Genomic DNA, 22,809 nt, shown 5'->3' with positions numbered 1-22,809 from the left:
TACCCCTCCTCTGTCACATCAGGGGGAGGCCATTTGGGCAGGCAGGGGGCTAGGTTTGCTGCACCATCATCACAGGACCGGCCCGGGGCTCTCTCTGCAAAATCGACATTTGGTTCGGGATTGGGGGGGGGGACTTCCACGCCAAGTCTTCTCTCGGGGTTTAAACCTATCAGTGCCTTTTGCTGCTGAAACCCCAGCCAATTTTTTTTTAAAAAGTCATTTGCAGATGACCTGGATCTCAATGCTGATAGACCTAATCTTCCTGAAAAGGAAGACAGATTGGTGACATTGATCTGACAAAGGTCTCCCCCCACTGTAACATTTTTAATTTTTGGCTGATGAATTATTACTATTTTAGCTTCAGCCAGGAGGGCTAATCTGGTAATATTCTGGGAAACAAATGAAGGGCAAGACAGGGATGCCGATTTTGGGGTCTGCAAAACCCCAGAAACTTGCCAGACCGGGACCCTTGATGAGCCCGGAATCTGATCTGGGGGGCAGTGGCCGTCTTCTGGTGCCTGCAGGACCGGGAGAAATTTGTACCCAGCAGAATATTCTTTTCCACTCAGGGATTACGCGATTAACTGAAGAGGTTTCCTCAGACGGAGAAAGAGAAAGTGGAGGAGGGAGTTTTGTATTGGGGCACACAAACATTCTTTGACCCAATTTGTAAATGCGGTACAACAAGGGACGAACCCCCCCCCCAACCTGATTTGGAGGTGGTTGGAACAGATCTGTTCTCCAGACGGTTCAAATATTTATGTGTCTCAGGGAGAAAAATCAGGCAAGGATGACTTCTGTCCATTTAGAAGCACAGAACGTCTGCGGCCCTTGTCAAGCCTCCCCAAGTAGTAAAAAGCAGGTGGGGAGGGGAGAAGACATTTATTGGGGAAAGGGGTCCCCTCCGCCTCCCCAAAGCCTGGGCTGGCTGGCCTCAATCTGAGATGCTCCTCTACAGCTCTGTTCTACCTGTCTCGGTGGAGGTCTGGAGCATCCGTGGGTGCCTGCATCCAGTTAGAATTAAAAAACGGCATTTGGAAAGAAAGGAAAGCAGCAGACAGTGAAAAAATCATAATAAAAAGAAGTAGGAAATAAGGGGGACGGGGGGGGGGAGAGGGTAGAGCTCCTAATGCTACTTGACTCAAAGCCCGAACAAGGGCATCAGTCGGCCATATCGCAGTCACACATCCGCGTTCAGTCCGAAATTGTCATGAGGTACCCAAAGGGGAAAAGGGAGGAAAAAGCGAGAAGACCGCCCATGTGCTAAGGGACGTCGCCTCTCCAGCCCCTTGGCCCTACCTGGGTGCAAACACTGGATGCTGACTGGAGTCCTAAAGCCATTTAGAGGTCTTTATAGGTTAGAACCCACCCTTCGGATTCTGCCTGGGAATCCTTGAATGGAGGATGCAGCTTCTTTTCGGAAATTCTCCTGCTGCTTTTTTAATACATCCCTGGAGAGGAGGGTTTGCAAATCAAGAGGGAAAAGGGGTGAGGAAGGAAACCTTTGCCCCCCCCCTTGCTGCCTGATCACCTTCCCAGCGAAGGCCAACATTACAGACATTGAAACGCGGTGATGATCTCTGTCGTAATTAGGAGGACAGGCTTTGCAGAATGAAAGGCTGTCTCGAAGCGGAGACCTGTCTCTGTGAAGGATGGCTTCTCCTCTCCCTCGTGGCCTGGTTTTGGATAATTAATTAATAAGCACTGTGTGTGCATAATAGGACACTGCTCATGGGGCTACCTCCGTGCACAGTTGGGCAGCCCAGTAATGGATGGCTTCCTCTGGCAGATTTGTGTCATGATGATCCATTCCATCTCCTTGAGGTCTTCCTCGGGAGTAATACAGGGATAGTGGGTCCAAGGGAATTCATCCCCATCTCTGGCTTCCTTTCACTGAAGTTTTTGCCCATATAAAAATGTTGCAGAGTTTTGAATTGGTGGCAGAATTTCCTTTTGCTCTCGTTCATCTGTCGGAAGCAGTCCGCTTGTTGTTCATTTCGCTGTTGATCTGCTCGCATCTGTAAGTAACAAAAAAAAATTGTTCTTTCTCCTACAAATGTCTCGGAGTGAGTCACTGAGGCCTTCGGTGCCAGATAATGAGAAAGGGGTGGACCATCCGGGGAACTTGAAACTCTTCTCTTTGGTGAGTGTCTGTACGTCAGCTGTGTCAGGAGTTCCATTCCCGATGGAATGGGAACAGGACAATCCCTTACCCATTCCCAAACAAGAGAAGCTGTTTCTGAAAAATAAGCACAAAAGATGACACCTAAAATAGGTGTGCTTATTTACCTACATGGGTTCATAATTAGGAATCTTTTTTTTTTTTTTGCATTTTAAACAGAAATAAAATATTTCTCTCCTTAATAGGGGGGGGCTGTGGCCTGGTGACCTGGATATACAGTACCTGTTACTGTGTCTGCTACCCAATGTGGGTGATGGGCTAAATGGTCCCTGGTCTCCCTCCTCCTTAGGATTCCCACTCTTTAAATCTGGACCAGATGGTGCCTCAAACCGAGGACTCCTTCCTAAACAGAACTGCCACTCAAACAGAGGACAGTTCTGTAGAAAATAGGACACGTGGCCACCCTAAGTGGAAACCTCAGACACAGGAGGGGAGACTGCTTCTCCTCGTGGAAGCTTGTATTACTTCTGCCTTCCACATTTCAAGGCCATCCATGCTCTGACAGTCTGAATTGCTTCCTGCATCCCTAGCTGCTCTTATTATTGGCACCAGCGTTTACATTTATTTATCTCTCCTGGCTGGCAGGGCTCCCGAAGCTCCATAAAATAAATGAACACCTCCTTTAACAATCAGATTTTTAAAATCCATTTTTAAAAGCCTTGGTAGAAAGAAGCCAGTGTTTTTTCAGGGCAGATTTTTTAAAAAAATTATAGAATAACCGTGTGGGAAGGGGCCTCAAAGGCCATCCAGTCCAACCCGCTACTCAGTGCAAGACTCCAAATCCAAGCAGATCTGACAGATGGTTGTCTACCTTTCTCTTGAAGGCCTCCTTCACTGGAGCACTCACCACCTCCACCTGAGGTCATCGGTTTCCTTGTTGTACTGCTCTAACAGTTAGGAAGTTTTCCCTGATATTCAGCCGAAATCTGGCTTCCTGTTGCTTGAGCCCATGGTTGCGTGTCCTGCACTCTGGGATGACTGAGAACAGATCTGTATGGCTATTTTTCAAGTATTTGAAAAAATGTTAGCATATCACTCCTTTGTCTTGTTTTTTTCAAGGCTAAACAGGCCTAGTTCTTTCCGTCTTTCCTCCTCCTAGGGCTTGGTTTCCAGCTCCCGGATCCTCCTGGTTTCTCTCCTCTGAATTTCTCTGCATCCTTCTTGACATGTGGTGTTCAGAACTAAATTTTAAAAAAAGTTAATTAGTCCTGAAGGTGGTGGGGAGCATGGGATGGAGTGGAACCTGTGACCTCGGAAGTTGGTGACGGCTCCAACACTGGAGGCATTTGAGAAAATCTTAGATCATCCCCTGGCACATCTGCTTTGATTGTATTCCAGCCTTGAGCAGGGGGTTGGACTGGATGGCCTTGAAGGCCCCTTCCAACTTCCCTTTTCTAGGATTCTATGTATTCCGTATTTTATGTTCTGATTTAAATTTTTCTTGTTTTCATCTCTTTAGTTGTCCTATTATGTAGGATTGGAGAGAGAAAATGCTATTAATGTAATATTTTGAAGAAAAAAGAGAGAGAGAGAGAGAGAGAGAGAGATTTCCCTCTCCTGGTTCCTCACAAAGCCAAGCAGAACAAATACCTCCCAAATTCACCCTGCTTCTGGTTTCGCCCCGCAAGCCACTTCTGCTGCACTGTCGTTTAATTGCTCAAATGCAGCCCATAATCGGAGTATGCACGGTTTGATTCCATTTCGCCCTGCTGGAACCGCTCTCCTCTCCCCCTTCCAGACTCCCCCCCCCCCAAGATGGATAATGAGAACGTTTTCTCGGCATGTGAGCGATAAGACCTTCTGAGATGGCAAAGGAGCCCATCCCGTTGGCTGGCATGTCGGCTGCAGGCACAAGCTATGGCGGATCGTGTTGGTACAGTATTCTGTGCCACGGCCCAACCCTGCCGGAAAGCATCTCTCTCTCTCTCTCAGGCTAAGCTGTTCTTGGGGACGTGAGCAGGACCTGCGTTCGGGATCTTTCCCCAAACCGGCGCCTCAGTTGGCCACACTTGTTTCAGGCTGCATCGTGTCCCGGAGATGGGTGTGCAAGGAACCCCCAGGGCCAGGCGGATCGGGCCGGCTCTACCATTGGCTTCCGACAGTGCGTTTCAGATCGTGGCCATGGCCCAGTTCTTCTGCCGGGCGAGGTGGTTCTTTTTTTTAGGCCAAGCAAAACGCTCCAGCCCAGGGTGCGTGCATACATGTGTGGTGGGTTTCTCTAAGACGGTGAGGGCGTGTGAGAGCAGAAGAGAAGAGCAGAAGAGTTAAACAGAGAGCAAAAAAGGACAGGGAGAAAAAAGGTGACACTCCCTTTTCACTTTTTGCTTTTGATGCAGAAATCTCTCAGCCACATCCTCGCTGGCCAACCTCGTTCCTCGGCAGCTGCTCCCAGACTGTGGAACTTCCTCCCACTGGAGGTCACGGCTGGTCCCATCTTGGCTCTCCTTCTGCAAGCAGGCAAATACACATTTCTCTTCAGTAAAATTCTCCCTGAGTGATTGACTGCCTGGTTGGGGTCTTTAAATGTACCTTACTGCTTTGAATGTGTTTTGGCGTTGCTTATACAGTATTTACTTTTTTTTTTTAAGTATGGTCTTCGTTTGATCCCTTTTAGTATACTTAATGTTGTTAGTTTTAAATATCATCTTTTAATGATCTAAAACCAACTTTGTATACTCATTGCTTTCAGCTTTAAATATTGTCTTGTAATGATGTAAGCCGCCTTGGCTCCTTTTTAAGGAGAAAAGCGGGGCAAAATATATTTTAAATAAAGAAAGAAATAAACTCACTGGATAAAACCACTCCTTAAAATATCACACTTATCTGGAAAGTCCTGTTAGGGTCTCTGTAGGACAGTGCCGACTTGACCACAGGTAACATTTGTTTGTGATTTTATGACTTCTCTCTTTATCTCTCTGTGTAAACAGCGTCACCATTTAAACTAAATAGACAGCCACGATGATAGGATCTAAGGTCATTGTGACAGGTTTTTTTTGGCACATTAGATAGTGAACAGGAGACACAGGGTTGGGTGGAGGCAGTCATGGCTGGAAATCATGTTGGTCTGATATGAATTAATCTATGCTGATCAGAGCTGATCCTGTTGGGATCACTCCTTCTAAGAACGGACTCAGGTGCCTGAGTGCCAGTGGAAAAGAAGTCAATAGAGGACCGCTGAGAAAGAAGAAAGAGGTTCCTTTTGAGGGAACCATGAGGTAAAGGTAGAATGGAGGAAGACATGTCTGGAGACACAATCGGAATCCCGTCTTTTATAAGATAAATGTTTTGTCATGCATGGACTCTTCTGGTCGCTTCTGGTTTCTTCAGATAGGGCGGTTTGGCCCACATGGGTTTCGATGTTTGTGGAAAGGAGGTGCAGGAAGCCCTCGGGAGGTCTCCAATTATTCACCCCACTTGGACTGAGAGGAAAGCAAGGTGGTGGCTTTGATTTCACGTGGGAGACAATGGCTCCACAAAGGTTTGTAGCCTGGCATTTAGAGGAGCTGCCCGAGGTGCGGAACCCATTTTGAGAACAGGATTTGGCCTCTTGGAAAGCTTTGGTAAAGTTCGGGCTGAAACCCAAAGCGGTTTCATGAAACTGGAACCACGAACGTCTGACTGGGGCTGCAGGCAGGTAGAGGAACCTGAGGGTTCAGGATGCTGGAGAGAGGAACGTGGTTGAGTTCTGTGTCTAAGCTGGGTCTTCAGAGCTGGGTCCAAAAGCCACGAGAACGTGGTTGCAGGTGTATCGGAGGCTCCATTCCTTCCAAACCTTGCCGGTCTGGCTTCTGTGACATCGCAAGGACTGGCCCCGGGGAGCCCTGCTTCTGTTTTGGCTTTTAAATCCTTCCCATGGCTGCTTCAGCTGCTGGATGTCTGCTGAGGGCAGCCAAAAATTGAAGGTGCTTCTCCTGTGGGGTTTCTGCCTGCCTGTACCATCAATGGCCCCAGGACTTCTGCCGAGGGGAAAGAAAGCGAAAGCGATCCTGACGTACCTTTACATGCAATTTAAATCCCATTGTTCTCTGGATGGACTAATTTTGAGGCTTCTACATTAATGCTGTTCTTAAGACGTCAAGCCCTTCACTCACCCAGGACCAAATTAGCTGGTTCCAGGATGATGTTTTTTTCGCAGTGCGTCATGCTATTTTAAATCCTTTGTGGGCCTGAAGCTCTCTCCGTGGGAGAGAACAAGGGAGAGGCAAACATGATTCCGTCAAGAACAGTCGGTTCCCGGGATTTTTCATCTGAAATCCTCGGATCTCGTCTTTAAAATCCCTCCCATCTCTCCACCACCCGGCAGTAGTGGGCTACCTGTACCCCCCTGGGGGCCACGTCGCCCACCCCCTCCTGGTCCAGGGCCCACCGCCTGATGGCAAAGGCAAGCGAACAGGGTCAAGTCTTTGAGAAGAGAAGAAAGATGTGTGGCCAGAGGGTGGTTCAAAGACATCGGAGGGCTGGATGCCAAGGAGATGGGCTTGAAGCCTCAGCAGAAATCGTCCGTTGAGCATGGCTTTTCAGGCAGAGGAAGGGAACGCTAGTCTTCTGTGTGCGCGTCCCCCCCCCTCCCTAGGACACACATCTGCATGTTACCACCAGGATGGAGCCCTGATTAGATTCTCCTCTCCCTCATGGCCTGGTGTTGATAATTAATTAATAAGCACTGTACGTATGTGCATAAATAGCAGGCATGGGACTACCTCCCTGAACAGTCACACACAGAGACGCAGACAGACACACAAACACACACACACATTGTTGTGGTTTTGTCGTTTAGTTGTGTCTGACTCTTCGTGGCCCCTTGGACCAGAGCCCACCAGGCCCTCCTGTCTTCCACTGCCTCCCGGAGTTGGGTCAAATTCATGTTGGTAGCTTCAAGGACTCTGTCCAACCATCTCGTCCTCTGTCGTCTCCTTCTCCTCTTCCCTTCACATTTTCCCAACATCAGAGCCTTTTCCAGAGAGTCTTCTCTTCTCATGAGATGGCCAAAGTATTGGAGCCTCAGCTTCAGGATCTGTCCTTCCAGTGAGCACTCAGGGTTGATTTCCTTCAGAATGGATAGGTTTGTTCTCCTTGCAGTCCAGGGGACTCTCAAGTGCCTCCTCCAGCACCACAATTCCAAAGCATCAGTTCTTCGGCAGTCAGCCTTCTTTATGATCCAGCTCTCACTTCCATACATCGTTACTGGAAAAACCATGGCTTGGGCTCTGCAGACCTTTGTCGGCAAGGTGAGGACTCTGCCTTTTAAGATGCTACCTAGGTTTGTCATTGCTTTCCTCCCAAGAAGCAGGCGTCCTTTAATTTCATGGCTGCTGTCACCATTTGTAGTGATCATGGAGCTTAAGAAAGTAAAATCCGTCACTGCCTCCCTTCTATTTGCTAGGAGGTGATGGGACCAGTGGCCGTGATCTAAGTTTTTTGGATGTTGAGCTTCAAACCTCTCCTCTTTCACCCTCCCTAAGAAGTTCTTTAATTCCTCCTCACTTTCTGCCATCAGAGTGGCATCATCTGCATATCTGAGGTATATTGATATTTCTTCCAGCAGTCTTAATTCCGGTTTTGGAATTAATCCAGTTCTGCCTTTCGCAATATGTATTCTGTATATAAGTTAAATAAGCAGAGGGACAATATAATAATAATAATAATAATAATAATAATAATAATAATAATAATAATAATAATAATAATAATAATAATAATAATAATAATAATAATAATTTATTGTCATTGTAAGTATATACACATACAACGAAATTCACAGACACCCAGAGACCAGACACATGCACACACATAAAATTCCCCAAACACTCCCCACCCACTAAAACTCCCCCACTAAAAATACAAACATCTACACCGCAGGCCAAGTAACACAGTCCAACTAATTATTCACTACTGGTGGTCTTTAAGCTCATTATTAATTGCAATTATAGCTCTGGGATAAAAACTATTGAGAAAACGTGTGGTCCGAGTCTTAATTGTTCTATATCTTCTGCCAGATGGTAACAGTTCAAAAAAGTTATAAGCAGGATGGGAAGAGTCTCTCAGGATGCTATGTGATTTCCTTAGACAGCGGGATGTGAAGATGTCATCCAGGGTTGGTAGCTGGAGCCCGATGATATTCTGGGCAATTTTAATGGTTCTCTGTAGAGCTTTTTTGTCCGCTACAGAGCTACTCCCAAACCATGCCAGAATGCCATAGGTTAGGACACTCTCAATGGTGCTATGATAGTAGGACAGAAGTAAATGCTGAGATAAATTTAACTTGCCGAGCATTCTCAGGAAATACAGCCTCTTCTGTGCCTTCTTCATTAGCATGTTGGCATTTATAGTCCATTTATAGCCTTGTCGTACTCCTTTCCCAATTTTGAACCAATCAGTTGTCCCATATCCAGTTCCCGAAGCAGGGAACCGATCATCGCAAAGCGAAATTCCCCCATTCAGACCATCGTTTTGCGATTGCAATTGTGATCGCAAAAAGATCGTCATTAAGCAGTTTCATTGTAATGCGGGGCAATCGTAAAGCGAGGCACCACTTGTATATAGAAACAGGTGTGTCTAATCCTCCTTTCAAGCTTCACCCGTTGGCATACACAGACTCTCACTTCTTGGGTGAGGAAAGTCCAAGGTATAAATGCCCCGAGGGAATGAAATGAACCATTCATGTTCCCTCAGTCTCGTCATCATTTAATGTCTTTGGATTATGCCAAAGTCTCAGCATGTTATGAGGGAATTGAAAGAGTCTGTCTTACCTCCTTTTTCCACACCCTGTGTGCCATTAATTGCGTACACTTTGCTCATGATCCAACATGCTTACCTATTTGCACACACACCCCGAAAGAAAATGGGTCAAATATCATTCATTTTTCCTGACAGGGAATGGCGGACAATTTACCAGGCCCTCTTTAAAAAAGTGTTTATTTATTTTGTAAAATCCCTTCCCTGTGTTGCTGGTAAGAGGCAAGAGATAAAAACAGAAAAGGCTCTTAGAACACAGTGTCTATAAATAAACCGTCTTAGAAACATCAGCTTTCTACGGATTTTCTTGTTCCCGAAGAAAGCTTGACAAGTTTGTGTTCCTGTATTTTGAAGCAAGCTTTATTTCTGGGTCTCGGACAAGGCTGGAGAAAGAAGGATTGATCATATAACAGGACCTAATGGAACAAAATAAGGAAGTTCTGTGCTGTAAATGCATTGCATTTTAATTCCCCTCGATGCTCCACCCCTATGGAGTATCTTCACAACGTCCCTGTGAGGTAGGTGGGAGACAGGGATGGTCCCAGGTCAGGGGATGAGCTTCAGTTTCGTAGAATTGTTTTCATTTTGCAAATCACAAAATCGCATAACTGAGGGACCGCAAAGGTCATCCAGCTCAACCCCTTTCTGACCCAGGAAATGCACAGCTAAACCACCCCAGACCAGCGGGCCCTCGAAGCTCCTTTGAAGCCCCTTCGGGGGAAGAGATGCTGTCTCCCCCCCACCCGAGACAAGAGCTTTCTGTTTGGAAGGCATCTCCTTTCAGGTGATCTAAAGAAACGACCAGACAGGCTATCCAGTAAAGGGGAACCGAGGGGGACTGACCATGCGACCTAGGAGACCAGACCCGAAAGGCTCGGGGCTGTGGTTCCAACACCCACAAACGGTCCCTCCGGCTTCTCCGCTGGCCCAGAGGGCAGGATTAGGCCCGATGGGAGTTCAGCTACAGCAGGAGGGGTTGCAGGAGGAAGATGATGAAGAGAAGGGGTGGGTGGAGGCAGGGGTCTCAAAGGCCGGGCCTTCTCCTCAGAGGTCTGCAGTGGGGAGCGTGGACTACCGCAAAGGGCATCCAGCCCAACCCCTTACTGAAGCGGGCCAGGCTTTAGCGCCCCCCCCATCATCCTGCCTCGACTGCGAGAGGGCTCAATGACCTCCCAAGATGAGGTCCCTTCGGGTATCATCATCCTGATGGGGTACGGATGTGATGACTAGGAAGGCACTCTGCACATGGTCAGGAGAACCTGGGTTCCACCAGAGAGCAACCTAATTTGTTCAGACCCACAGACGGGATGAGGTGGATGGATAGAGAGGGAGAGATGCCGATGGGCGAGCAAAGTTCCAGTTTTGGACTACAGATCCCATAAACCACCAGCCAGGGGGGGAAGGAGGGGATTCTGCAAAGGCCAGGCTCGCCTGTGTTCCAATGCTGAGTCTCCTCAGTTCCAACCCCGACCCAGGTCTAGGAAGGGGCTGGGTTGGTGGGTTAGTGCACGTTCCCATGTGCCAGTGCAAACACGTGTCGGGAGCAGGACTGAGAGGAAGGGGCTCGCCCGGATAGGGGGGAGGAGGAGCCTCCGGAGAGCGGGTGGGCGCCCGGGGCTGCGCGCGCAGGACCGCCAGAGAGGGAGGGAGGGAAGGAGGGAGGGAAGGGGTGGAGCAGCGTCTCCTCCTGCATCTCCCTCTGCATCTCCATCATCCTCTCCATCGCCGGCTTCTCGGCGGCGGCGGCGGGGCAGCATCCGAGCCGGCGGCGCCGGGGCTGGAGGGGACGCGGAGCCAGGCTGGGATCGGGAGCCCGAGTCATCGGGACCGGGGCTCCTCGCGAGCAGGAGGAGGAGGAGCTCAGCATCCGCGGGGCTGCGGTTGGCACAGCCGGTCCGGGCTGAGAAGGAGCCTCGAGATCCGCTTCCCCCCCGTTATCCGCGGCGGAGCTCTCTCCTTCCCCCTCCCATTTCCAGATCCCCCCAAGACGTGGGGGCAGCCGAAGAGAGGGCCCCGCAACCCCTCCCCAAGCCTGCCCCGATCCGGTGCCCAAGGCGGCGAGGGCCGGAGAGGCTGGGAGAGCCCCCCCACTATCCACGCGAGCCTGCCCACCCCTGCGTGGGCATCCCGGGGAGGCGCGAAGGAGGCTTGGCAGGAAGGACCCGAGGGAGGAAGAGAGTGGCCGGCCGCCCACCCACCCACCCAGAGGGTCTGCCTGGGGCTGGCGGGCCCCCCGCGAAAGGAGCCCCCACCCCACAGGTTGCTTGGCGACAGCTGCCCACCCCTGGCACCATGGCGGCCATGCTCCCCTGGCGCCGGAGCAAGTTCGTCCTGGTGGCCGAAGGCGAGGGGGCGCCAGCCAAGGGCAAGAGCCTGGGGCCCGGCCTGAGCTACTGCGCCCTGCTGGCCAACCTGCTCCGGGCCTGCCCGGACCTGTGGCCCGAGTGCCCGCTGGAGCGCCTGGCCGGCCTCTTCCGCAGCAAGCGCCAGACGGTGGAGCTGAACAAGGAGGACCCCGTCTACACCGCCTGGTACCTGGGCAACGCCGTCACCCTGCAGGCGAGGGGCGAGGGCTGCACCGACGAGGCCGTGGAGAAGATCTGGGCCAAGAGCGGCTTCGGGGGCCGCGGCACCAAGATGAAGCTGGCCCTGGGGCCCCACGGCCTCCGGATGAGCCCGGCGGAGAAAGGCAGCCGCCGGCCCGCCCACGCCTACCTGCTGCACCGCATCACCACCTGCGGGGCCGACCCGCGCCGGCCCAAGGTCTTCGCCTGGGTCTACCGCCACCAGGTCAAGAACAAGGCGGTGGTTCTCCGCTGCCACGCCGTCCTGCTCTCCAGGGCCGAGAAGGCCCACGCCGTGGCCCGCCTCCTCCGCCAGACCTCCCGCTCGGCCTTCGACGAGTTCAAGCGCCTCAAGAAGCAGGATGATGCCCGGCACCTCCAGCGCCAGCTCTTGGGGGAGGCCATCATCCCTCTGGTGCCCCTCCGGAGGTTGCTGAACTGCAAGTGCCCCTACCGGCCCCCGCCGGACAGAAACCGCAGCGCCCCCCGGCTGAGCGCCATCCAGGAGGAGGAGGAAGAAGAGGAGGAAGAGGAGGAGGAAGAGAAAACCAAGAGGGAGGGAACCAGCCACCCTGCCACTGCCACGGCTACTCGCTCCGCGCCCAAAGCCGACTGCACCCGGGCCACGGGGGTCTTCTGTTCCCATAGCAGCCTTAGCACAGTGGCCGGCACTATGCCCACCCGCTTCTCCCTTGGTGGCCTGGAGAGTGCCACGGTGGTGGTCTGTGCCCCCGGCCCCTTGAGCACCACCTCCCCGGTGGGTGGCGCTGTGGCCGCCTGCCTCTCCTTCAGGGCCCCTGAGGCCCCCCTGGTTGGTCGGGCCACCCTGGGCTGCCACGAGGCTGTCGCCTGTCCAGTTTGTAAACCGGGCCAAAGCCGGGAGAGGCCAGAGGTGCTGAGCTTGGTTCGGGAGCTCCGCTTCTGCACGTTGAGGGGGCCTCTGCCCCAGGCGGACACGCTTTCCCGCTGGCAGGCGGATCACAAGGAGCCATCCTGTTTGCCTTGCTAGAGGACCGCCGGGTGGTTTTTCAGGCTGCCTGGTGAGAGATTCGCGGAAAGGTGTGGGCGTTGAGAACATTCCGTTTTCTCCCTGCTTCGGTCGCCTGCGCCACCCAGCCCCCGACCGATTGCGCGCACACAGAGAGCAAAACGGAGACGCCTTAGCGATGGATTGATATGACTTTCCCTGCTCCCTCCAGCCTGGCCCATGTCTTACGGACTGGACTGGGCTTTCTCTTTGGCCAAAATAACGGGCTGGCTCTGGCATTTTCCCTCCTGTCGACTCTGGAGGCTTCCTGATCAGATCCAGCATCAGCCATGTGCCAGAGACCCTAAGTCTCTTGAGTGGCACCTCCCTCCGGAGCCCCCCTCCTGGGACAGATTTTACCACCTCCGCAGGGAGAGAAAAAAGCCAGCCTGTTTTATGCTTTGCAGCAGGCCCGGGAGAGGGATCCCAGTGTCCTTCGAACTGCTTTGAAAGAGGGAGCGAAGAGTCATCATGAACTGTGTTTTTTAAGAATTTTACTGGTGTGTACAAACGGAGATGTTTATTTATACATAAAGTGTGGTCCAGCCTTCCAATCTGTTAACCGCGTTGGCATGCTTTGTAGTGGGGCTGCCAGGGAGAGGTGGGTTGGCGTCTGGTCTTCGGGGCTCCCCCATCAGAATCTCGGGCTGCCCAAGCTGAGGGTGGGACCCCTAATAGAGGTGGGGATGAACAGACAGACAGAGTGGTATTTGGAACGGACAGACCTCATTGTGGCTCGAGTCGACCCACTGAAATCAGAGGGACTTGGCTTAGGAAGGACCGCTCAGCCCGTCTCTTGAGGCACTGCTCTCAGTGATGTGGTGGACTCCGGCACCCATCATCCACACCAGCATGCTGACCAAAGGTGGGGGAGGAGTAGCCCACCTCATCGGGAGCCTTGCCAAGCTAAAGAGGGATGCTTCGACCCTGAGAATGATGCTCACATGGGAAAGTGATGTTGGGGGCATCATTTTTTAAAGAGACCACTCTTTATGCTGTTTTCGTGATCCAAAATCCCATTGCTCTCGGGGGTGTGTGTGTGTGGGACTGGGAAAATCAACCAACGCCCGGCGCTGGTTTCGCCAGTGCCAATGGCTCTTCTCCCTAATTGATCTTCACAAAAACCCTCTTCCTGAGAGAGAGAGATTAATCCATGGGCCAGTTCCATGGTTGGGCAAGCCCCTGGACTTTCCACCCTCCCATGTCCAAATCTGGCATGCTGACCCCAAAACCTGGAGCCAAGCAGCCACGTCGGACTCTGAAGGGACCCTAGAACCAGGGCTCAGGAAATGGCCCACACAATCTTATTTACAGATGCTGAGAATCCTATGCAAGAAATTTAATGGTGTGCCCAAACCCATACTAGGTTTGGGGTGTGGGTGTGGAAGATATTTGTGATCTGATTTCTCGACCTCCCATTCTTCAGAGCAGCCCTTGAGGATGAGAAGGGGGTGAATTCCATCCCCTTCGCTAAAGGGAAATGATTTCTTACTTTAGGTGCTATGGGCTACTGGCGGCCAACGTTCTTTCCTCCAAGATTACAAAGCAATGTAGACTAATATTAATCAGGATCTCAGCAGGGGAGTGGGCAATTTAACCTCCACACACCCCCATCTGCTGCTACTTTCACAATTATTCTGCCCCGGACCAGCAAGATGACTGCTATTTGTATTTATTTTTAAAAAGAACTGTGTTCAGTAAATATACATTTTCTTGTTATGTCTAGCCACCGCTGTATGTGTGTTTTTCCCCTTTTGCTTTTGGGTGGGGTGGGTGGGAAGGAGTAACTTCTGGTGTGAAAAACTGCAGGGGTTAAATATAACACATATGTAACGAAGGGGTGTTTGGCGGAGTAGCTCCGAAGCCTCCTTGAAGCTTCTCAAAGAGGATGGACCACCACCTGTTCAGGGGATGCTGTATTGGTGGGTTTCCTGCATCTGCTTTTCAACTCCAGAGTCCTATGAGTCTTTGAGTTGAAGCTGTATTTTTCTATTTTGGCGACTTCATGGCCATTAAGGATGAGACTGATCTGGTCCAGCCAAGCCCTGCTTTTTGCCACTGACCTTTGAACTGCAAATGGCAATCCCAAAGGTCTGGTTTGAAAGCAAAAACAGGGTCCTAGTCCTCATGTTTCTGGACAATGTGGCTCTGGGAGAGGGGATGGCCGGGAACAAAGTCCAGGAGGAGTCATTTACTGTTTTCGTCCCAGTGGTTTTCTTCCCTTTATCACACAGACCAGGGTTCCCCACCTTGGGTCACCTTCGTGTTCTTGGACTGCAACTCCCAGAAACCCCACCTGGAAGAGCTGGGTGGTGATGGCTTCTGGGAATTGGAGTCCAAGAACACCAGGGTGACTGACTGACAGGTGGGGAGCCACTGACAAGCATACAGTATACCCATTACTGTATACTGTACACTGTAATAGCTTTCTTGAGCACTTTTCAGCAAGACCTTTTCCCAGGCAGGTTCCCCTGCTTAAAGACAATATTCCTGGGAAAACAGTGACCCTCAGAATAACCCTGAGAACAATCCAGTGCTATAGATTACCTTCCTTCCTTCCTTCATCAGCTCCTTCCCTCCTTCCTTCCTTCCTTCCTAGTGTCTCCCTGTCTTTCTTTCCTTCCTTCTCTCTGTCTCCCCTTCTTCCTTCCTTCCACCCATCAACAGCTCCTTCCTTCCTTCTATCATTCATCAGATCCTTCCTTCCTTCCTTCCTTCCTTCCTTCCCTCCCTCCTTCCTTCCTTCCTTCCTTCCTTCCTTCCTTCCTTCCTTCCTTCCTTCCTTCCTTCCTTCCTTCCTTCCTTCCTTCCTTCCTTCTCTCTGTCTCCCCCTCCTTCTTTCCTTCCTTCCCAAATTTTTCTGTTATATCCCATCACCTTGGAACTGACTTATAGCAGCCCTAAGAATTGGGCTTTCAAGATATGTTCTTCTTTATAACTGTAGACCATCATGCCCAGCTCTTATCAAGGAGGCCCGGGGATGGGGGGGGGGAATCGAACTCCAACTGGAACCACAACACTAGAGATCACCAGGCTCAGCCTCCCTCAAGGACTTCAAAGGGGAGGAACCGAATTCCCAACCTCTGGCTTCACAGCCAGACGCTTAACCCACTAACTTCAGATGCTGGGATTTGAACTCGGAACTATTTATTTATTTGATTTACTGTTAACTATTATTACTATGTATAACAATATTTGTAGCAGAGCATTGCGGAATTCAAAACCATGCAGGCACGTGAAACCCAGGCAACATGGTCTGAGCACCTCAGAAAGGTCTTTTAAACTTTGGACTCAAACCCAGAAGGGATCCGTTGCCTGACATGGAACTGGAGTCTCCAGCCTCACACATCGTTCTGAATGCAACAGGTTGCTGCTCATGGCTCCATGTCTAACCATACTTGAGGGCAAGGGCTTCAGGCGGAAAATTCCCAGGGTCAACCCTCCAGGTCTCCAGGTGGGGGTTGACAAAGACCCCCTCACCTGAAACCCCAGAGGAGCTTTCTGGCATCGATTTCAGACGACACTGAGTTCGAGGAAAGAGGGCTGACGTAAGATAAAGCAGCTTCCTGACCTGATTTCCTACTCCAGTTCCATTATTTGTTCCCTCACCTCATTTCTGGCTCTGTTGAGAAGTGTTTGCCCACAACGATTACATGAGCTTTGTGTGTGGGTGGCAGATCGAAGCTGGGCGACATCCTGTGCGCTCTGTGGCGAGGACTGTGGAGAGCACACTGAGCTCACAGCCGAGAGAAACAAGGAGCCTGGAGGATGCTTCTGCGTGGGAAAGGGCCAGGGTTTATTCAGAGAATGGAATAATAATAATAATAATAATAATAATAATAATAATAATAATAATAATAATAATAATAATAATAATAATAATAATAATAATAATAATAATAATAATAATAATAATAATAATAATAATAATAATAATAATAATAATAATAATGATCATGATCATGATCATGATCATGATCATGATGATGATGATGATCTGGAGGAAGGCAGGGGCCTCTCCGTGGTGTGTGTGTGTGTGTGTGTGTGAGAGAGAGAGAGAGAGAGTTCTGAGCTCTCTCGGAGCAGCTGGTGGCCTCCCACCCTGGCTGTAACAGTCAGTGCCTTTCAGAGGAGCTCTCCGAGGGACTGGGCTGCCTCGGTGGTCCCGTCAACCTTCCCTCCCAGCCCCGGCTGGCGGAGAAGGGGGCCACGCCGGCCCAGGACTTCCCTTGCCTCCCAAGGCAAGGCCTTTGCCCACAAAGGACGCTAGGTTCGCCTCCTTCCGAACAGGCTCCCCTTGCTTCGCTCTCCATGCCTCGACCGCTTAAAGCTGTTCAGATGATGCGATCAATATCCCATCCAAGCTCAGGGCTGGACTTGGGACCGTTGAAGAGAAATATCAGTGTGGCCAGGAAACCTGTTTGGGGATAGAGCAGGAGGAAGGGAGGCCCCTAGACTCGCTTACCGAAGCCCCTTGAGCCGGCTTCTTTGGATGCAGACCTGCTTTCGTTGGCATCGCGGAGAAACCAGGCGAAGGTCCTCGGAGAGGCTGCCCCAAAGGAGGCCAAGAAAACAGCCGCCAGCCGCGGGGCCTTCTCGGGTCTGGCACCAAGGAGGCTCTCATAGAAATTTCCTTTCGGCTTTTGCCTTGCCATTTTATTATGGAATGTTGCACTAATCAAGGTCTGATGCTTGATGTAGTGGGAATTTTCCCTTTATGGTTTTTCACTGGGCAGAACATCCTTTTTAGACACCATGCAGGGAGAGCAACGCAGCGGACAGGGGAGGCAGCAGGCATTGGGCCGACCAGATTGGAAAACAACGGTCCACAAGGGGCTTCTCTGCACAGGTTTTCTGGCTGTCCAGTTTCAGGAGCAAAATCCCCTCCCGGGCTCAGCCACCCAGCCTTTCTACTCCTGCACACGAGAGACCCTCTTGGAGCCTCCAAGGCAAGAGAAGAAAAAAACGAGGAAGAAACGAAAAGAAAGGGAAGAGGCTGACACTCGCTTAAACGCGAACGGGCCAGCCGCCAGTGGGGCAGAAAGCGGCCAGAGGGGCCGGCATTATCCCCACAAATGATCTGGCCCCGTTTTTTAAAAATAAAATGAAAATAAGCCCGTTGCCATGACCACTCCACGTGGATCTCTCTTCCTCTGTTTTTCTTTTGACAGGTTCAGAAATGATTCACGGTGGTGACAGAATGGGACTCTAGAAAGGATCAACCCCTTTGCTATCGGTTTTATCTTGTTCGCTGTGCGCTGTTCCACCCCATACAGGATAGAAAATGAATAAAAGAGAGGAGGAGGAATAATAATAACTATTATTATTATTATTATTATTATTATTATTATTATTATTATTATTATTATTATTATTATTATTATTGTTGTTGTTGTTGTTGTTGTTGTTGTTGTTGTTGTTGTTGTTATTATTATTATTATTATTATTATTATTATTATTATTATTATTATTATTATTATTATTATTATTATTATTATTATTATTCCATTCTCTGAATAAACCCTGGCCCTTTCCCACGCAGAAGCATCCTCCAGGCTCCTTGTTTCTCTCGGCCGTGAGCTCAGTGTGCTCTCCACAGTCCTTGCCACAGAGCGCACAGGATGTCGCCCAGCTTCTATCTGCCACCCACACACAAAGCTCATGTAATCGTTGTGGGCAAACACTTCTCAACAGAGCCAGAAATGAGGTGAGGGAACAAATAATGGAACTGGAGTGGGAAATCAGGTCAGGAAGCTGCTTTATCTTACGTCAGCCCTCTTTCCTCGAACTCAGTGTCGTCTGAAATCGATGCCAGAAAGCTCCTCTGGGGTTTCAGGTGAGGGGGTCTTTGTCAACCCCACCTGGAGACCTGGAGGGTTGACCCTGGGAATTTTCCGCCTGAAGCCCTTGCCCTCAAGTATGGTTAGACATGGAGCCATGAGCAGCAACCTGTTGCATTCAGAACGATGTGTGAGGCTGGAGACTCCAGTTCCATGTCAGGCAACGGATCCCTTCTGGGTTTGAGTCCAAAGTTTAAAAGATCTTTCTGAGGTGCTCAAGCTACTTGGGGAGTTGGGTATGGCTCTGCCCCTTGTATTGTTCCCATTCAGCAAAGAACAAGTACAGTACATATAGCGCTGTTGCTAACAATGCAACTAGATTAAAGCCAAAAGGACGTCTAGCGGCTGAAGTGCACGTCAGTGAAAGGAAAGTCTGAAACTGCACAGCACATAATACAATTGGAACATGGAACATGAGAAGCATGAATCAAGGTATTTTATTTATTTATTTATTTATTTATTTATTTATTTATTTATTTATTTATTCTATTTCTATCCCGCCTATCTGGTCTTGCGACCACAGGTAAACTGGAAACCATAAACCAAGAAATTTAATGTATCAACATTTCAGTGCTCAGGGATCAGTGAATTAAAGTGGACTGGAGCGGGATATTTTCAGTCGGACAATATCAAAATATTCTACTCTGGAAATGAGAAGCCCAGAAGAAGTGGAGTGGCTCTAATAGTGAGGCAAGATGTAGCCCAGATAGCTAGGGATTATAATGCAAAGTTTGACTGAATAATATCAATCAGACTTCATGGAAAACTTCTCAAGGTAACCATCATTCAAGTCTCTGTTCGTTCTACTCTATCAAGCCTGAAAAAGATGTAATGGAAAACATCAGTTGCAGGCTTTCAAGAGGAAAGCAAGACATGCTTATATCTTCATAGGTGACTGGAACCCAAAAGTGGGAAACAAAGGAGAACCAAACATGATTGGAAAATTTGCTCTAGGGGTCAGAAATGAAGCAGGAGAGCACTGCACAGAGTTCTGTGAAGCCAAAAGTTTGTTTATCGCAAGTACATGCTTCAAACACCTGAACAGACAGTATACACATGGACATCACCAGAGGGTCAATATAGAAACCAAATACTGTAGGTCACTGGTTCTTAACCTTGGGTTACTCATGAGTTTTGGACTGCAACTCCCAGAAGCCTTCACCACCAACTGTGCTTGCTGGGGTTTCTGGGAGTTGCAGTTCAAAAACATCCGAGTAACAAAGGTTAAGAACCACTGCTGTAGGTTATATCAGTGGTCCCCAACCTTGGGCCTCCAGATGTTCTTGGACTACAACTCCCAGAAACCTCCACCACCACCTCTGCTGGCCAGGATTTCTGGGAGTTGAAGTCCAAGAACATCTGGAGGCCCAAGGTTGGTGACCACTGGGTTATATCATTGGAAACAGGAGATGGAGAAGCCGTATTCTCCCTGCCAAAACAAGACCAGGAGTGCATTGTGGTACCGATAATTAACTACTAATAACGAACATTAGAGTAAATGTTAAGTTAATATGGGGTGTGATTTTTCACTAGCCATTCCCTGCTTTGGCAAGGAGGGCAACTGATCTCCTCCTGAGTCAGGTCCTTGGTCCATCCAGCCCTTGTCTCGCCCACTCTGGCAGTAAGGGTTCAGGGCAGGATGCGTTCCCAGCCCTAAGAGGAGACGCCGGGGATCAAACCGGGGTCTTTCTCCACCCGAAACACTGAGCCACAGCTCCTCAAGCCACAGCACAGATCATTGTGCCATTTTGACCACCTTGTAAGTAGCTCTCTGCCTTCTCAGGTGGGAGGGAGGGATCGATGGAACCTTGTTCTTACCGGAAGGGAAATCCAGTAAAACCAAGGGACTTCAGTGAATCTGGATCTGAGTCCAGTGACACCAATGAAGTACCTAATCACTTGCTTGTGTTTCATTTTGACCCTGGGCATAAAAGTCAGCACATGCAATTGTATGCCCAGCAGCATCCTTTTGGGGGCAGGGGGTTCCTGCAGGTCCTCTTTGGGGCCCGGCTCCCTCTGGCCACCCTAAAAGGCCCGGATGGTGCTGCTGGAAGAACCTGCCGGCAGAAGTCTGAATCGATGGGAAGGGTTTTCATATGAAATATGAGAATATGGATAGCTCACGGGTTTAAGTCTCTGAGGTTGGGAGTTCAAATCCCACCACAGGGCCTCTCTGAGAGCAGCTGAACGCGATGATCCATGGTGTCCCTATTATTACTGTTATTTTTGTTGATTTTTTTATTATTATTATTATTATTATTATTATTATTATTATTATTATTATTATTATTATTATTATTATTATTATTATTATTATTATTATTATTATTATTATTATTATTATTATTATTATTATTATTATTATTATTCATCATCCCGAGGGCCATGGGATGTAAGGGCCAGCTCCGGCCCACCCCTGGTAGAAAGGCTGGCCCTCATTCACATGACCCTCCCCCAGCTTCTTTCGCCCACCTCCACGGAGGACGGAAGGATCTCCTTTGGACTTCTGATCTCAGGGGATTATGGGAATTGTAGTTAAAAAAAGCCATGCTCCCGCGCTCTACGCCAAGCCTCCCTTCCCAACTTCTTCCTTCCGTGCCCGAGGGACGGGGAACTTCGTCCTCCCCCTTGGCCTTTGGCGAGGGATGATGGGAGTTGTAGTCCAAAAGAGCCAGGGCGAAAGCGGTTCCCTATTTCCCCCACTCCTGCCCCTCGGGGGCAACAGCCCACCGAGCTGGGGCAGACGAAGGCCCTTGGGGAGCCTGGCACACCTGCCCGCCGCGGCTCCATCAAGGGACGCCGCTCCTCGCCTGCCCCGGCCTTGGTAGTAAACAGCGCCGCGTTGCCCAGGCGACGGGAACAGCTGAGGATGCCACTTCCGGTCTGGAGCGGAAGGGTCATAGGAACTCCTTCCGCAGCTCGAGACTCTCCAGACTAGAGAGGGAGAGAAGGCATAGAGATTGCCCAGAAATTGGCTAGAGTGACCTATGAGGGCTGGGGGCTATTGTGTCTTGGCGCTGTAGCCCTTCCCACACCTATGGTACTTCTTTTTCTAAAAAAAACCTCTTGACAGTGAAAAAGTCGCATAGTGATAGGAAAAATAAGAGGAGGACTGGAATGATGCACCGGTTCGCTATGGGCCACGAAAAAAGATTAGGTGGAATACAGTAGGACTCTCTTACCTGCTGGATAAGTATATCCGCTGTTTCACATATCCGCGATCTGGCAATACTGTACAATATTTGAAATGCAGAAAGAATAATCCTAGAAATACAGTGGTGCCTCGCAAGACGAATGCCTCACGGGATAAAAAAACCTCGCAAGATGAATGTTTATTTTGCTTTAAATCTCAACTGTTAAGACCCAGGATGCATTCTGCATTGTGCTGGAAGGTTTAAAAAGCCTCCCCAATGCAGCCTGGGTTCACTTTGCCACGTGCAGTTCCAAGGTTGACTTCGAGAGGAGCAACCGTGGTCTGTGTTGTGGACGCATCCTGTGTTTGGAGAAATTGAAGGTTTTCAGAGCCTGCAAAAGGTAGGGTGTGCATTTGTTCTCCTGTGTTGGTGGGGGGCCTGTTATGCTAATTTTTTTGTAAGTTGCAGAGGAAAGATAGGGGGCTTAGCTTGTGTCGGGGGGGTTGTTGTGCCAATTTTTTTTGTAAGTTGCACAGGAAAGTTAGGGGGCTTAGTTTGTGTTGGGGGGTGTTGTGCCAATTTTATGGGGTTTTTTTGGAAGTTGCATAGGAAAGGTAGGGGGTTTAGCTTGTGTTGAGGGGCGTGTCACTTGTTTGTCCAGCGCAGTTTTGGCCACGGGTGGGAAGGTATTTGTGAAGCGGATGTGAAGCACTGCCTTTTGTTTTTGTGAAGGTAGCAGCTGTGCTGACATGGGTCCCAAGAAGGCTGCTTCTGCAGAGGCCAGGAAGATGACAAAGGAGAAGATTACTGTAGAGATGAAGAAGGAGATCATCAGGAAGCACAACAGAGGCATGCGAGTGACAGACCTCGCCAGGGAGTACCGGAGGAATCCATCCACCATCGCTACCATCCTTAAGATGAGGGAGAAGATCCTTGCAACAGATGTAGCCAAGGGTGTCACCAGGATGGTGAAGAACCGGCCAGCTGTTCTGGAGGAGGTGGAGAAGTTGCTGCTCATCTGGATGGAAGAGAAGCAGCGTGCAGGGGACCCAGTGACTGAGGCTGTCATTCGTGAGAAGGCCAAGGCCTTGCACGCAGACCTTGTGCAGCAAGAGCCAGGAACCTCAGCTGAGCCAGAAGTCTTCAAGGCAAGCAGAGGCTGGTTTGAACGCTTCAAAACCAGATCTGGAATCCACAGCGTGGTCAGGCATGGAGAGGCTGCTTCTGCATCTGCACCGGAGTCAACAGTGATGGAGGACATTGTTGCCTTGGGGAGGACATTTGGCCTCGAGGTCACAGAGGAGGACATCTGCGAGCTGGTGGAGGG

At 49.9% G+C, this 22,809-nt stretch overlaps 1 protein-coding gene across 1 annotated transcript; it reads left to right on the top strand.

Annotated features, from left to right (window-relative positions):
* The first annotated feature begins 10,586 nt into the window (after window positions 1–10,586).
* FAM43B (family with sequence similarity 43 member B) lies at window positions 10,587–14,233 on the top strand. Its single transcript, XM_020781181.3, has one exon. It carries the CDS (start codon window positions 11,210–11,212, stop codon window positions 12,488–12,490), a length of 1,281 nt encoding a protein of 426 aa, XP_020636840.3. The 5' UTR covers window positions 10,587–11,209; the 3' UTR covers window positions 12,491–14,233.
* The last annotated feature ends 8,576 nt before the right edge of the window (window positions 14,234–22,809 follow it).

Source organism: Pogona vitticeps, chromosome 7 (genome assembly GCF_051106095.1).
Source record: "Pogona vitticeps strain Pit_001003342236 chromosome 7, PviZW2.1, whole genome shotgun sequence".
Classification (NCBI taxonomy): Eukaryota; Metazoa; Chordata; class Lepidosauria; order Squamata; family Agamidae; genus Pogona; species Pogona vitticeps.
Note: the sequence above shows the minus strand (reverse complement) of the source record. Positions and strands in the feature narration are given on the sequence as shown.

Excerpts from the sequence above, each read along its gene's own strand:
- FAM43B (XM_020781181.3), top strand. The coding sequence starts at position 11,210 with ATGGCGGCCATGCTCCCCTGGCGCCGGAGCAAGTTCGTCCTGGTGGCC.